At 43.3% G+C, this 12,691-nt stretch overlaps 1 protein-coding gene across 1 annotated transcript in view; it reads right to left on the bottom strand.

Moving 5' to 3' along the window:
• Nucleotides 1-12,691, bottom strand: part of ARFGEF2 (ADP ribosylation factor guanine nucleotide exchange factor 2) — a 100,885-nt gene that overhangs the window by 41,475 nt on the left and 46,719 nt on the right. Inside the window, exons 13-21 of the mRNA XM_059898821.1 lie at nt 12,476-12,584; nt 11,597-11,780; nt 9,707-9,818; nt 8,955-9,160; nt 4,916-5,000; nt 4,641-4,812; nt 3,516-3,667; nt 2,313-2,441; nt 1,113-1,271 (exon numbers count right to left, since the gene is read on the bottom strand). Of these exons, the coding sequence (XP_059754804.1) occupies nt 1,113-1,271; nt 2,313-2,441; nt 3,516-3,667; nt 4,641-4,812; nt 4,916-5,000; nt 8,955-9,160; nt 9,707-9,818; nt 11,597-11,780; nt 12,476-12,584 (1,308 nt within the window). The remainder of the gene's footprint in view (nt 1-1,112; nt 1,272-2,312; nt 2,442-3,515; nt 3,668-4,640; nt 4,813-4,915; nt 5,001-8,954; nt 9,161-9,706; nt 9,819-11,596; nt 11,781-12,475; nt 12,585-12,691) is intronic.

Raw genomic sequence — 12,691 nt, forward strand, 5'->3', positions numbered from 1 at the left:
TGCTCCTCTGTCCCATCCTAGAGTTTGCACGCTGCATTCTCATGATACCATTTACCGTGCTCCTCTGTCCCCTACATTTCCTTTAAACTGACAGTGGAGGCTTGAATTGACTCAGGTTGGAGTTTTGGGCAAAAACATTTCTTAGGAGGTATTATGTGCTTCCATCAGGGAGCATGTCATGTCCGGCTGTCTCTCCCTTCAGCAACGTTATTTTATTTTGTTTGGTTTGGTTTTATTTCTTTATTTTTTTAAGATTTTTTTTTTTGATGTGGATCATTTTTAAAGTCTTTATTGAATTTGTTACAATATTGCTTCTGTTTTATGTTCTGGATTTTTGGCCACAAGGCATGTGGGATCTTAGCTCCCTGACCAGGGATCGAAGCTGCACCCCCTGCATTGGAAGGCACAGTCTCAACCACTGGGCCGCCGGGGAAGTCCCTCAGCAACATCATTTTAAATGGCCACACAGAATTCTAAGGAGTGGTGCAGCACACTTTTTTAAAAAAAGAGCAATCTCTCATTGTTGGGACATCTAGGCTGTTTCTAACTTAATTTTTCCCTTCAACAACTAAAATTTCGATAAACGACCCTTCAAACACCGGTTTGTGCACATGGATAATTATATCCTTACGTGAAACTCTTAGAATATGGTTTAGTTAAATAAAAACGTGAAACCACTGGCAATTTCCCTAATGGCTCATTGTAGATGCTGACCATCTCTTTTCTGATACACTTAGGAGAAATCGGGCTCCTTGGCTTTGTCTTAAACCTACTCCCTGGTGGTAAGAGCTCTCAGGAGGTACATAAGGACTTGGGAAAAGTGGGAAGAAAGCTGCCACAACAGAAGTGCTCTCCATGTGGACACTGGCCACCGGGGACAGGAGCACCTTGTGAGGTGGCACATCTGAGGCATTTCACCCACCATGCCCCAGGGAGTCTGACTTTTCTGATACATGATGTATTTGAGGAATGAGACAAAACCCAGTTAAAGTTAGGCTTGACTTCAAGAAAAATGGAATCGACCAAAGAGAGACTGGCTCTGAATCAAAGGAAAGCTGGGACTCATCCTCACTAAGAAAAGGCAAACACCAGGCTTTCAAAGAAACACACACCTCGTGCCAGGAATTCCCGAGGTAGTTGCCGTCCGTGTGAGCCACCGTGATGAGCGTCTTTATGGTGTCGATGTTCTTCTGCTTCATCTCTGTGATGCTGGAGCTGGCCGTCAGCAGGGAGAAGCGCGCAAGGGCCTGAACGTAGGCATCTCGTTCCAGCTGTAAGGGAAGCCGAGAGGGAACGCTGAGATCCCGCCCTGAGCAAGACCGTTTTCACACTGAAGGGACTGAGCACTGGATCCTCTGCCGCCTCCTGTACGCACGTCGACAGGCTTCACGTACATGAACACACCAGTTACTCCACGCTGCTATCCTCCCGCTACCTGAACAGCCCATCTCATGTTTGAGAACTAGTCTCTCCCTTGCAGCTGACCTCAGACCAATGTTCACGTTCCATTCCCTTCGGAGGGAGTAGGGGAGGAATCTGCCGAATGCTAAGGTTGTCACATAAATGCTAATTTCTACAACAATCCTGCAAGGTAGGTCTGTTTTCTCAAGTTTACAACTGAGGAAATAAAGGGTGTCTTAGGGGGAAGCTAGCTAGACCAATGCTAGAGAAGCAGCGGAGCTGAGGTCTGAAACCCAGATTGTCTGATGTCAAAGCCCGGGGTCTTGGTACAAAAAAAAATGTCTAACTGTAAGATAAATGGGAACAGAAGACTGAGTTTTTCAACATAAATGGGTACCAATTCTTAGTGATTTAGAAAATGATACATGGGACTGACAACTTCCTGATTTCCTAACATTTTGAGAATTGTATTTTGCTTATTTGCTTATTTGAATTTTTCAAGATTCAAAAGATTTACAGACATATTCATTGTGCACTGAACTATTTATTTCCCCCAGAGAAGACCTGGAAATAAGGGAAATTAAAATAATAAGCTGATTTTAAAAGGAAAAACAATATTTTAAGCACCAGGGCAGGCAGTTAGCCAGATGGACAGGAACGCTGTTTTGTCAAATCCAATTAAGTAGCTTGGACCCCACCTACCTTCAAAGAATGTTTTAATCCAAATCTCCAATTTTTTCCCCTAATGAGGCTGTTGCCAGCACAAATCTGTGGGCGTCCTCTCGGTGGGCATGAGTACAGAGTTTGCTGAGATGTTTTTGGTTAACTGGAAATGTCTGATAGTTTCTAAATTTTGCCAAATCTGAAAGAACACGGCCCACCAGTATCTCTGGAGCTGTGCTTATACCCACCTGCATTCCAAAGATGCAGGCAATCCGGATTGCACATCGGATACCTTCCAGACACAGGGAGGCCACTTCCGTGTCGTCACAGTTCTGCAGTCCGATGCTGTAGGCTGCCAACAGTGGCGTCCACACCAGCTACCAAGGAAGGAAGGTTTCAATAACGTCTAGAATCTCAGTGTGCAAGAGCACTTAGAGGCCACACTGTTAGTTATGAGCACAGCCAGGATGCCAAGTTCACTGCTACTTTGATTCATTCACAAAGTAAAATAATTCCTCCTAAACTGTGGTCAAAGCTGTCACTATAGATATGCCATTTACTAAACGTACAGTTCTAAAGGAAGGATGGCAAACATGCGGCTAGTGTGCCACCGCCATACCTATCTGTGCTCGTGGCAGACATCACTGATCAGTCAGAGATCCCACTCCCTGCTGAGTCTAATCAGGGCTCGAGAATCCTTTACACAGTGCAGCAGGCATCCATCACTAATCAGAGGCCGGCATGCAAGGTGAAATCTATAAGCAACTTGTGTTCTATGAACTTTGTTTATTGAAAGGTTCCTAATTCAAATTATTTAGACTTTACTTTTCCTCCAAGTTTCTTGTGAATTCCCTGAAAATAAAAGCTCACAAAAATCTAGAATTGATCAGTTAACAGGATATTAACAGTTACTATAAAAACATCTTAGAGAAAAACATGAGTGCTATGTATTTAGAAAGTGTACCTTTTCTAGACATTTAAAAAACAGAGACCTTAGGATATTGTCTTTTACTTCTACCTAATTTCATCTGATAAACTAACCCTGAGGCTACTGAGATGAGATGTCACAATAAAACTGTCTCTTATGCCTGAATAATTATTAATTCATTCAATCCCCTCAGCAGTCCTGTAGCACTCTGTATTTGTCTCCATTTCACAGACGATGAACAGAGAGAGGCTGAATAACCTCACCATGGTCACAGAGCGACAAAGTGGCAAAAGCAGGGTTTAAGCCAGACGTTCTGACGGTAGAGCCCATGCTGACGTAGCCCTAGCACCATCACAGGGCTTCTAGGAAGGACTTGCTTTACTTGCTGTCCAGAAAGACACACCCAGGCTTGGCCTTTTCCTCTCCTCAATCTCTTCACCATTATAAACTCGCTGGTGAGCTTCTGGCTGGTCAGCTCTAGAATCAGGCTCTTAGCTGTGTCCTAACTTCTCAGGATACTCACTTTGAACATTGGCCGGACATGGTCCAGGTGAGTGGCACTCGTAAACGGGGCTTTGGCGTGGCTCACAGCCTCCATCAGGGCTTTGGCTGTTTTAGCCATTTGCTCCATCTCCAAATTGTATAGTAGCCGTCGCTGCTTTTCACTAGCGACACCTACAAAGAAATAAGAGAATAATAGCAGCTAACATTCACTGAGTGCTTGCTATGTGCCAGGCTCTGTTTCAAAAGATTTACAACAATTAACTCACAAACGCTCATGAGGACCACTACACGAGTCTGTTACAAGTATTATTGCCATTTTACTGATGGGAAATGAGGCACAAAGACATTAAGTGACTTGCCCAGGGTCACACAACTAATAAGCAGTAGAGCTGGGACTTGAATCCAGGCAGCATGGCTCTAGAGCCCGTGCTCTAAACCAGCGGCCCCCAACCTTTTTGGCACCAGGGACGGGTTTCGTGGAAGACAATTTTTCCACGGACCTGAGGGGAGGGGATGATTTCGGATGACTCAAGCGCATTACATTTATTGTGCACTTTATTATTATTACATTGTAATACATAATGAAATAATTATACAACTCACCATAATGCTGACAGGAGGCGGAGCTCAGGCGGTAATGCGAGCAATGAGGAGCAGCTGTAAATACAGATGAAGCTTCACTCGCTCGCCCGCTGCTCACCTCCTGCTGTGCGGCCCGGTTCCTAACAGGCTGCGGACCGGTACCAGTCAGTGGCCCGGGGGTTGGGGAGCCCTGCTCTAAACATACACACTGCTGCCTCTCAAATAAAGAAACTGATAGTTTCACAGGGGTGTTAACGCAGAGAATTCTAATCAAGATTGGCACAGTCACCACTGGTATTACAGCAGAGTTTTAAGGAACATCTCTGGGGAATAATTTAGCTCTCAGATTATTTTAAATTCCCTCTTGTAACTAATTACAAATCTAGCAAGAAGATAAGTGATATTACGAAAGTGCCAACATAATCATCATAACTAATTTAATCACATTTCTTATTCAGATAGCTAGATATGCAACTTAAATCTATCACCAGGGAACTTAATCATGCATTCTGATACACTCGAAAATTGGAATTAATAGAAATAATTTGCCATTAGACCTTACTCTGCTTAGTAGATTTGGTTGCAATCGTGTGTTCTTTTGTTTCTTTCATCGCAATTTTCTTGCCTTCTATCTCTTCATAGATGCTTGAGAGATATTCTTCAGGCAGATCTTTACTATCATTGATACCCCGATTCATTTTAATATACTGCTCTTTTGTCATTTTATTTTTTACCTGAAATTTAAAAAAATTAAGAACCCATTTAGAAGACAGTCAATGGCCCAAATAAAGCTCCTTATTTAGCCACTATAGTATATGTATCATTAAAATATTTTACCTGAGGGCTGTGCAAGTCTGTAGTTAGCATAATAATTGAATATGCTAGGACATATGCAGTGTCAGCACTAGCAAACAGAGTCTGCCTGAAAAAAAAAAAAAAAAGATTCCAGATGTGAGAACATACACGGAGCCGAGGCTGGAAGGGTACAGTGCTCAAGGAGATGTGCTTCTCTCAGAGCAGGCCAGCTGCTCTTTGGGATGCTTTCATCATCACTGAATGATAACTAATGATCCAGAGTGTAAAAAAAGCTAGTTAAGAATACGTGTCAGATTTAGACTTCTTTGAATAAAGCAGTTTCAAGTCGATTTTTTTTTGTTTAACATCTTTATTGGAGTATAATTGCTTTACAATGGTGTGTTAGTTTCTGCTTTATAACAAAGTGAATCAGTTATACATATACATATGTTCCCATATCTCTTCCCTCTTGCATCTCCCTCCCTCCCACCCTCCCTATCCCACCCCTCTAGGTGGTCACAAAGCACCGAGCTGATCTCCCTGTGCTATGCCGCTGCTTCCCACTAGCTATCTGTTTTACATTTGGTAGTGTATATATGTCAATGTCACTCTCTCACCCTGTCCCATCTTACCCCTCCCCCTCACCATATCCTCAAGTCCATTCTCTAGTAGGTCTGCGTCTTTATTCCCGTCTTGCCACTAGGTTCTTCATGACCTTTTTTTTTTCCCTTAGATTCCATATATATGTGTTAGCATACTGTATTTGTTTTTCTCTTTCTGACTTACTTCACTCTGTATGACAGACTCTAACTCCATCCACCTCACTACAAATACCTCCATTTCATTTCTTGTTATGGCTGAGTAATATTCCATTGTATATATGTGCCACATCTTCTTCATCCATTCATCTGATGATGGACACTTAGGTTGCTTCCATGTCCTGGCTATTGTAAATAGAGCTGCAATGAACATTTTGGTACATGACTCTTTTTGAATTATGGTTTTCTCGGGGTATATGCCCAGTAGCGGGATTGCTGGGTGGTATGGTAGTTCTATTTTTAGTTTTTTAAGGAACCTCCATACTGTTCTCCATAGTGGCTGTATCAATTTACATTCCCACCAACAGTGCAGGAGTGTTCCCTTTTCTCCACACCCTCTCCAGCATTTATTGTTTCTAGATTTTTTGATGATGGCCATTCTGACCGGTGTGAGATGATATCTCATTGTAGTTTTGATTTGCATTTCTCTAATGATTAATGATGTTGAGCATTCTTTCATGTGTCTGTTGGCAATCTGTATATCTTCCTTGGAGAAATGTCTATTTAGGTCTTCTGCCCATTTTCGGATTGGGTTGTTTGTTTTTCTGTTATTGAGGTGCATGAGCTGCTTGTAAATCTTGGAGATTAATCCTTTGTCAGTTGCTTCATTTGCAAATATTTTCTCCCATTCTGAGGGCTGTCTTTTGGTCTTGTTTATGGTTTCCTTTGCTGTGCAAAAGCTTTTAAGTTTCATTAGGTCCCATTTGTTTATTTGTGTTTTTATTTCCATTTCTCTAGGAGCTGGGTCAAAAAGGATCTTGCTGTGATTTATGTCATAGAGTGTTCTGCCTATGTTTTCCTCTAAGAGTTTGATAGTGTCTGGCCTTACATTTAGGTCTTTAATCCATTTTGAGTTTATTTTTGTGTATGGTGTCAGGGAGTGTTCTAATTTCATACTTTTACATGTACCTGTCCAGTTTTCCCAGCACCACTTATTGAAGAGGCTGTCTTTTCTCCACTGTATATGCTTGCCTCCTTTATCAAAGATAAGGTGACCATAGGTGCGTGGGTTTATCTCTGGGCTTTCTATCCTGTTCCATTGATCTATGTTTCTGTTTTTGTGCCAGTACCAAACTGTCTTGATTACTGTAGCTTTGTAATATAGTCTGAAGTCAGGGAGCCTGATTCCTCCAGCTCCATTTTTCGTTCTCAAGATCACTTTGGCTATTCAGGGTCTTTTGTGTTTCCATACAAATTGTGAAATTTTTTGTTCTAGTTCTGTGAAAAATGCCAGTGGTAGTTTGACAGGGATTGCACTGAATCTGTAGATTGCTTTGGGTAGTAGAGTCATTTTCACAATGTTGATTCTTCCAATCCAATCCTTAAGGAGCCTCCAGGGCCAGGGACGAGGGTGAGGCAAGCGAGGCCCCCCTACTCCCAGGTGCCGACCCTACAGCACATGACTCTGAGCGAGGCCCTTTACAGTCTGCACCTTTAGTGCTTCGCTTGCCTCACCTTGGTCCTGTTCCTGAGAATATCTACGGTGTGCTAGGCACCAGGTGGAAAGATGACTAAAACTCCTGTCCAGTTATTAGCCATTTAAAGTTTACATTATACACTATAATATTTAACAGCAGAAATACAAAGAAAAATATTTATGTTGCTTTAATAAACAATATGCTGGTGAAGGCTGACTTTCTTTGCCTCAGGCAAGAGAAGAAAGACAAATGCTTGGGGATGCACAGCCTTGTAATACATGAGGCTAAAGAAAAACTTGTCTATCCAAACTGCCCCCAACAGGAGAAGGAGAAGTTCTGAAGAACACAGTAAAAGGTCTACATTCTAACGTGACACTTAATTGGGTCACGTATTTACCGACTAGGGGACACAGACCAAGGTCTCTAGGTCCACATAAGAGATATGTTTAAAGTAAATAACATCTAATTGTGTCTTCACAGAAAATTCTAATACCTATTTGGTTAAAATGACCAGAGGCTGCCTTTGCTGACCAGGTCATCTCATGGGGACAGCTTGCTGTGCACTTGGAGGATTGGGACCAATTAATATGAAAACCAAGCTGACTTAAGAGGCAAAACTGTTCTCAAAATGTTCCCACTGAAAATTTTCCACTTCACGTTCACAGTATATTCAGACATTCTTAACTTCATGTTCAGAGGAAAGAGCATGAGCTTTTCTGAGTCAGACAAATTCATATTCAATCTCTGCTACTTTCTAGCTGATTAATTTCTGGATAGGTTGCTCACTATCTCAGAGCCTGTTTCCTCACCTATAAAACAGGGATACTACCTCCCAGGCTTACCGTTAATTAGATGAAATGCATGTAAAACTCACGGCATGGCTGGCACACAGGAGGTGTTTAATAAAGGTTAGCTCTCCTTTCAATTTCCATTTCCTACACAAAAATGAACTACCTATCAAAAAAGGTCCCAAGGGACTTCCCTGGTGGTGCAGTGGTTAAAAATCCACCTGCCAATGCAGGGGACATGGGTTCGAGCCCTGGTCTGGGAAAGATCCCACATGCCGCAGAGCAAATGAGCCCGTGCGCCACAACTATGGAGCCTGTGCTCTAGAGCCTGTGACCCACAACTAGTGAGCCCACGTGCCACAACTAATGAAGCCCACGCGCCTAGAGCCCGTGTTTCGCAACAAGAGAAGCCTCCACAATGAGAAGCCCGAGCACCGCAACGAAGAGTAGCCCCCACTCGCCGCAACTAGAGAAAGCCCGCGCACAGCAACGAAGACCCAACGCAGCCAAAAATAAATAAAATAAAATAATAATTAAAAAAACTGAACTGTAGGGAAAATAAACTATTTTAAAAATAAAAGAATTAAAAAAAAATTTTTTAATTAAAAAAATAATAATAGTTTAAAAAAAGGCCCCAAGATGAAATCATGTACGTAGGTAGGGTTTTATTAGTTACAGAGCCATTTCAGTAATCTGTTCATCAGTATGTAATCAAAGAAAAACGAAAATTCTTCAGATCTACCCCATATATTAAGTCAGGGAGCTGTTCTTGATTAGGGAAGAGATGCCTGAGTGCCTCTTCTCAACCCACAGAACTGCTCTTTTGTCATAATTAAGAGCGTGGGCTCTAGCTGTGTAGTCTTGGGCAAGTTACTTAGCCTCTCTGGTCCTCAACCTCCTGTAGAGGGGACATGAATGGTCGAGGTGAGGTCTTACGTGAGACACAGTGAACAGAAACTTTAATAGCCTGGCGCGGATTAAACCCCAACCACGCTAAGACTGGTGCTCTGAGGAAGGCAAAAAGAGAGCGCAGAAGGGACTTAAACACGGTGCTCACCCCTGGTTGCACTCTATGTATCTTGCAGCAAACTTCTCCATTAACCGATCAATCTTCTGAGCTTCCCCAGGTAGGCGGAAACCTTCTAGAAACGTCCGCAGGGCTGAGACAAACTCCTTTTCACAGAAGTCAAGTTGGTCCACATAGGCATACATCACCTCCTTGTTGAACTTCATGCTTTCTCCCAGAAAATCACCTACTTGGGTCTGAAACATACACACTCACTCATACCTACAAATTGTCAAATATTAACACCCAGTGAAAGACACTTCAGTCAAAGGCGGGGCGGGGGCCCCGAATGCCCCGGCTCTAAACACCCAGAATGGGCTGAACTGCTAGAAAAGTTAGGCAACTCCCTGAGCCTGCCCACCCACCCAACCATTCCAGGTTCAGAGTGTCCCGCCACGAAGGAAGCGGGGGAGGCACAGGAGACTGAAAAGTGGAGGAATGATGGGGCACACTCAGGAGGGAGGTGAGCTGCCAACGAGCACCCAGAACAATTTCTAGCAGCCAAGGGACACTTTTAGCTCTGACACTGTCCCACCAAATACACTACCACCTGTCAGGAGGCTGGTTTATTCCCTTTAAAGCACTTTTTGCAACACTGGCCAAAGGGATAAACAGGACTGCTGTAAGCAGGGGTGTGGACAACAGCACTGCACTCAGGGTCGGCCAGTCTCTAGGTTAAAGCCAGTAAGGTCTCAGAATCACACGAAAGAACCCACATGCTCGTACCCAGCCCCCAGTCTTACAGAATCGAGGCGCTCCTCCTGGTGCAGAAATTGGGCAATGTCTTCAACTGACGTTCCCAGCATGCCCTGCTCCTGGAGATACTGGATCCCTCTCTTGGGTTTCTTGTTGAACCTTTTCCAAGAGATGGGACACAGGTTGCTTATTTCAAACTCTGGAGGATAGAAAAAAGCTAGCATTTGAGGCAAATTACAGTAACACCATGAACTGTGTGTCCTGGTAGTTTTTCTCAATTCCACTTTTAATTTTTGACCTAGCTTTAACAGAATCTGCTGGTTGTCACCCAATATCCATTCTCCTCTTCTCCAACACTAATAAAACCTAGACGTTTAGCTGGGCACACAACTATCTGGGATAAGAACTACATTTCCCTGCCTCCCTTAGACAAAGTACGGCCGTGTGATAAAGTTCCGGCCAGTAAGAGATGAGCAGAAGTGGTGTGGGTACTTCTAGGAAGGATCCTTAAACAAAGCTGACTTGGCAGGGAGGTATACATTTTTTGCTCTTTCCCCTTCTTCCCCAGAATATATGTGTGTGATGACTGGAGCTCCAGCAGTCCTCTTAAACCATGAGGCAACACTGAAGATGAAAACTGTATTCAAGATGGTGAAGCAGAAAGATAAAAGGAGCCTGGGTCTCTGACGTCCATAAGAGCCACTGCAACTGTCCTAGCCTGTCCCCTTTGGGATTTCCTTTAATGGTGCTTAAGCACTGTTATTTCTGGATTTTCTGTTAAAGGCAGGCAAACTTAATTGACATATAAATTCAACTTGTTATTTACCAGGCCATGCACTGGGGAATGATCTTCATGTATAAGCACAAACTGTGGCAAGGACTGTGAGGACAGGCTGTGACTGTGGTGCAGGGACAGAGAACACCTCGGAACTGTTCAGAGAGCGTGGTTACGGGGGCCTCTTTCAGGAAGAGATGCTTTGCCAAGCCCGAAGAATGAAAAAGATCCAAGAATATTCTAAGCAGAAGGTGCAATAGGGCAAAAAGCTTGAGGTGTTCAAGGGACTGAAACGCCCTTTGTGACCCAGGAGCACTGGAAGGGGATGAGGTCAGTGAGGGAGGCTGGAGGCTGGATCGGGCTGTGGGGAGGAAATGGGAAACCTGCAATGACTGTAGGCAGGGAGTGACAAGACCTGATTTAAGTTTTTAAAAGATTCCTTTAGCTGCTGTGGGAGAACAGACTGGGGGGGGGGATGCAGGGATGGTGAGAGTGGAAATGAGGAGATCAACATTTTAATTAATAAATGAGTATTATAACATCAACTTTTAAAATAAATTGAGTTTACAAAATTAACTAATCATTCAAAAGTTGGACAGGATGTGAGATTGTGTGTGTATGTACTTTTGTGTATAAAAAACTGAAAAGAAACATGATGATTTACCAGTGATTGTAATGATGATGATGTGGTTATAAGGGAGAATGTCCTTATTTTTCAACTATGTACAGCTGAAATATTATGATGGCTACAAATTACTTTCAAATGGTTCCGGAAAAAAATACACAGATAACACTAATATGGCAAAAGTTAATTTTTCTGCATGTTGAAATTTTTCACAATACACAGTCAGAAAAAAATGTTACCAATGGTGATTTCCTCTAGGTAGTAATTGTATGAGTGATTTTAACATTCTTGCTTTATGTTTTTCTGCATTTTCTAAACTGGTTTGATATTTTTAATTAGGGGGGAAAAAAAGACCAGGCATCAACCACACAAAGCTATTAAATTTCTCTCTCACACACACACTCACTCTCAGCCCAAGCCCAGCCTGATTGGGCCTGGCCACAAGTGCCAGCACTGGCCTCTGGAAACAGGCATTTCATCTTGAGGAGTCAGTGCCAGGTTCCCAAGAGATTCAACTAGAGCGACGGCCACACTCACAGGTCAATGCCGTGTTCAATTATCTCCTTTTGTTGCTTGATGACCTCAAACTGTTCCGGATCATCCTGGACGGCTGTCTGAGTCCCCGAGGACACCGTGGACTCCATGGATGTCACGCTGCTCCGTCTCGCCATGTCAAGGCCTTTCCCGTCCCCCATTTCCTGATCCATGGGCCTCTCCTGACCTGCGATGACACAAAAGCAAAGGAAACCAAATAAACAGATGGGACAGAGACACGGCTGAGGTGAGGTCTGGCTCTGCAGTTCCCTTTCCCAGACCTGTAACAAAAAAGTTTGTAGTGTAAGGGTCATGCGCACCTTGATATCACTCAGTTACTTAACAACTTACTTGTTTGTGGAACCTGATAAGCTAATGTTAAAATTCACATGAAAGAATAAAAGTACAAAACCAGTCAAGACACTTAAGGAACAATGAACAGGAGGACCTGTCCTAGCAGGTATCAAAACTCACTGCTAAGAACTCTAGGCATTTGAAAGGCGTGGTATTGGTGCAAGAACAGACAAATCAATAGAACAGAATATTCAGAAACAGACTTACGCACACAGGAGAATTTGGTATATCATAAACCAAATCAGTGGTGCTTCAAATCAGTGAGGGAAGGAGAGACTACTAAAAAAATGTTGGAATAACTGGCTCCCCTTTTGGAAAAATGGAGTTTGAGCACAACTCACACTATTCCCCCCCAAATTCCAGATGGATGAAAAAACAGAACATTTAAAATACTTCACATAGTCTGCAAATGAAAGTGTTTTGCTAACTCTGAGACACCTATATCAGGATAGCTTCTCCCGACGACGTGAGTAGCCTATCGTATGTGGTGGGGGTGAGGGCTGGATGTTTGCAGCAGGGGTCTCTCACCGAGGCTGGCCTGGTGGTTGGGATTCACATACAGGTCTTTGCTCCACTCCACCATGCACTTGAGGATGGACACGAGGCACTCCAGGCCTTTCTTCCTCAGACTGAGCTCCTAAAGGACAAAAGTGACACGACACAGAGACTCAGCAGATAAATTAAGTGCCGACATCTAGAGGGCTCCGGGAATCCTGTGACGACACGAGATAAGCACTGACATTC

The sequence above is a fragment of the Balaenoptera ricei genome, chromosome 15 (genome assembly GCF_028023285.1).
Source record: "Balaenoptera ricei isolate mBalRic1 chromosome 15, mBalRic1.hap2, whole genome shotgun sequence".
Taxonomy (NCBI): Eukaryota; Metazoa; Chordata; class Mammalia; order Artiodactyla; family Balaenopteridae; genus Balaenoptera; species Balaenoptera ricei.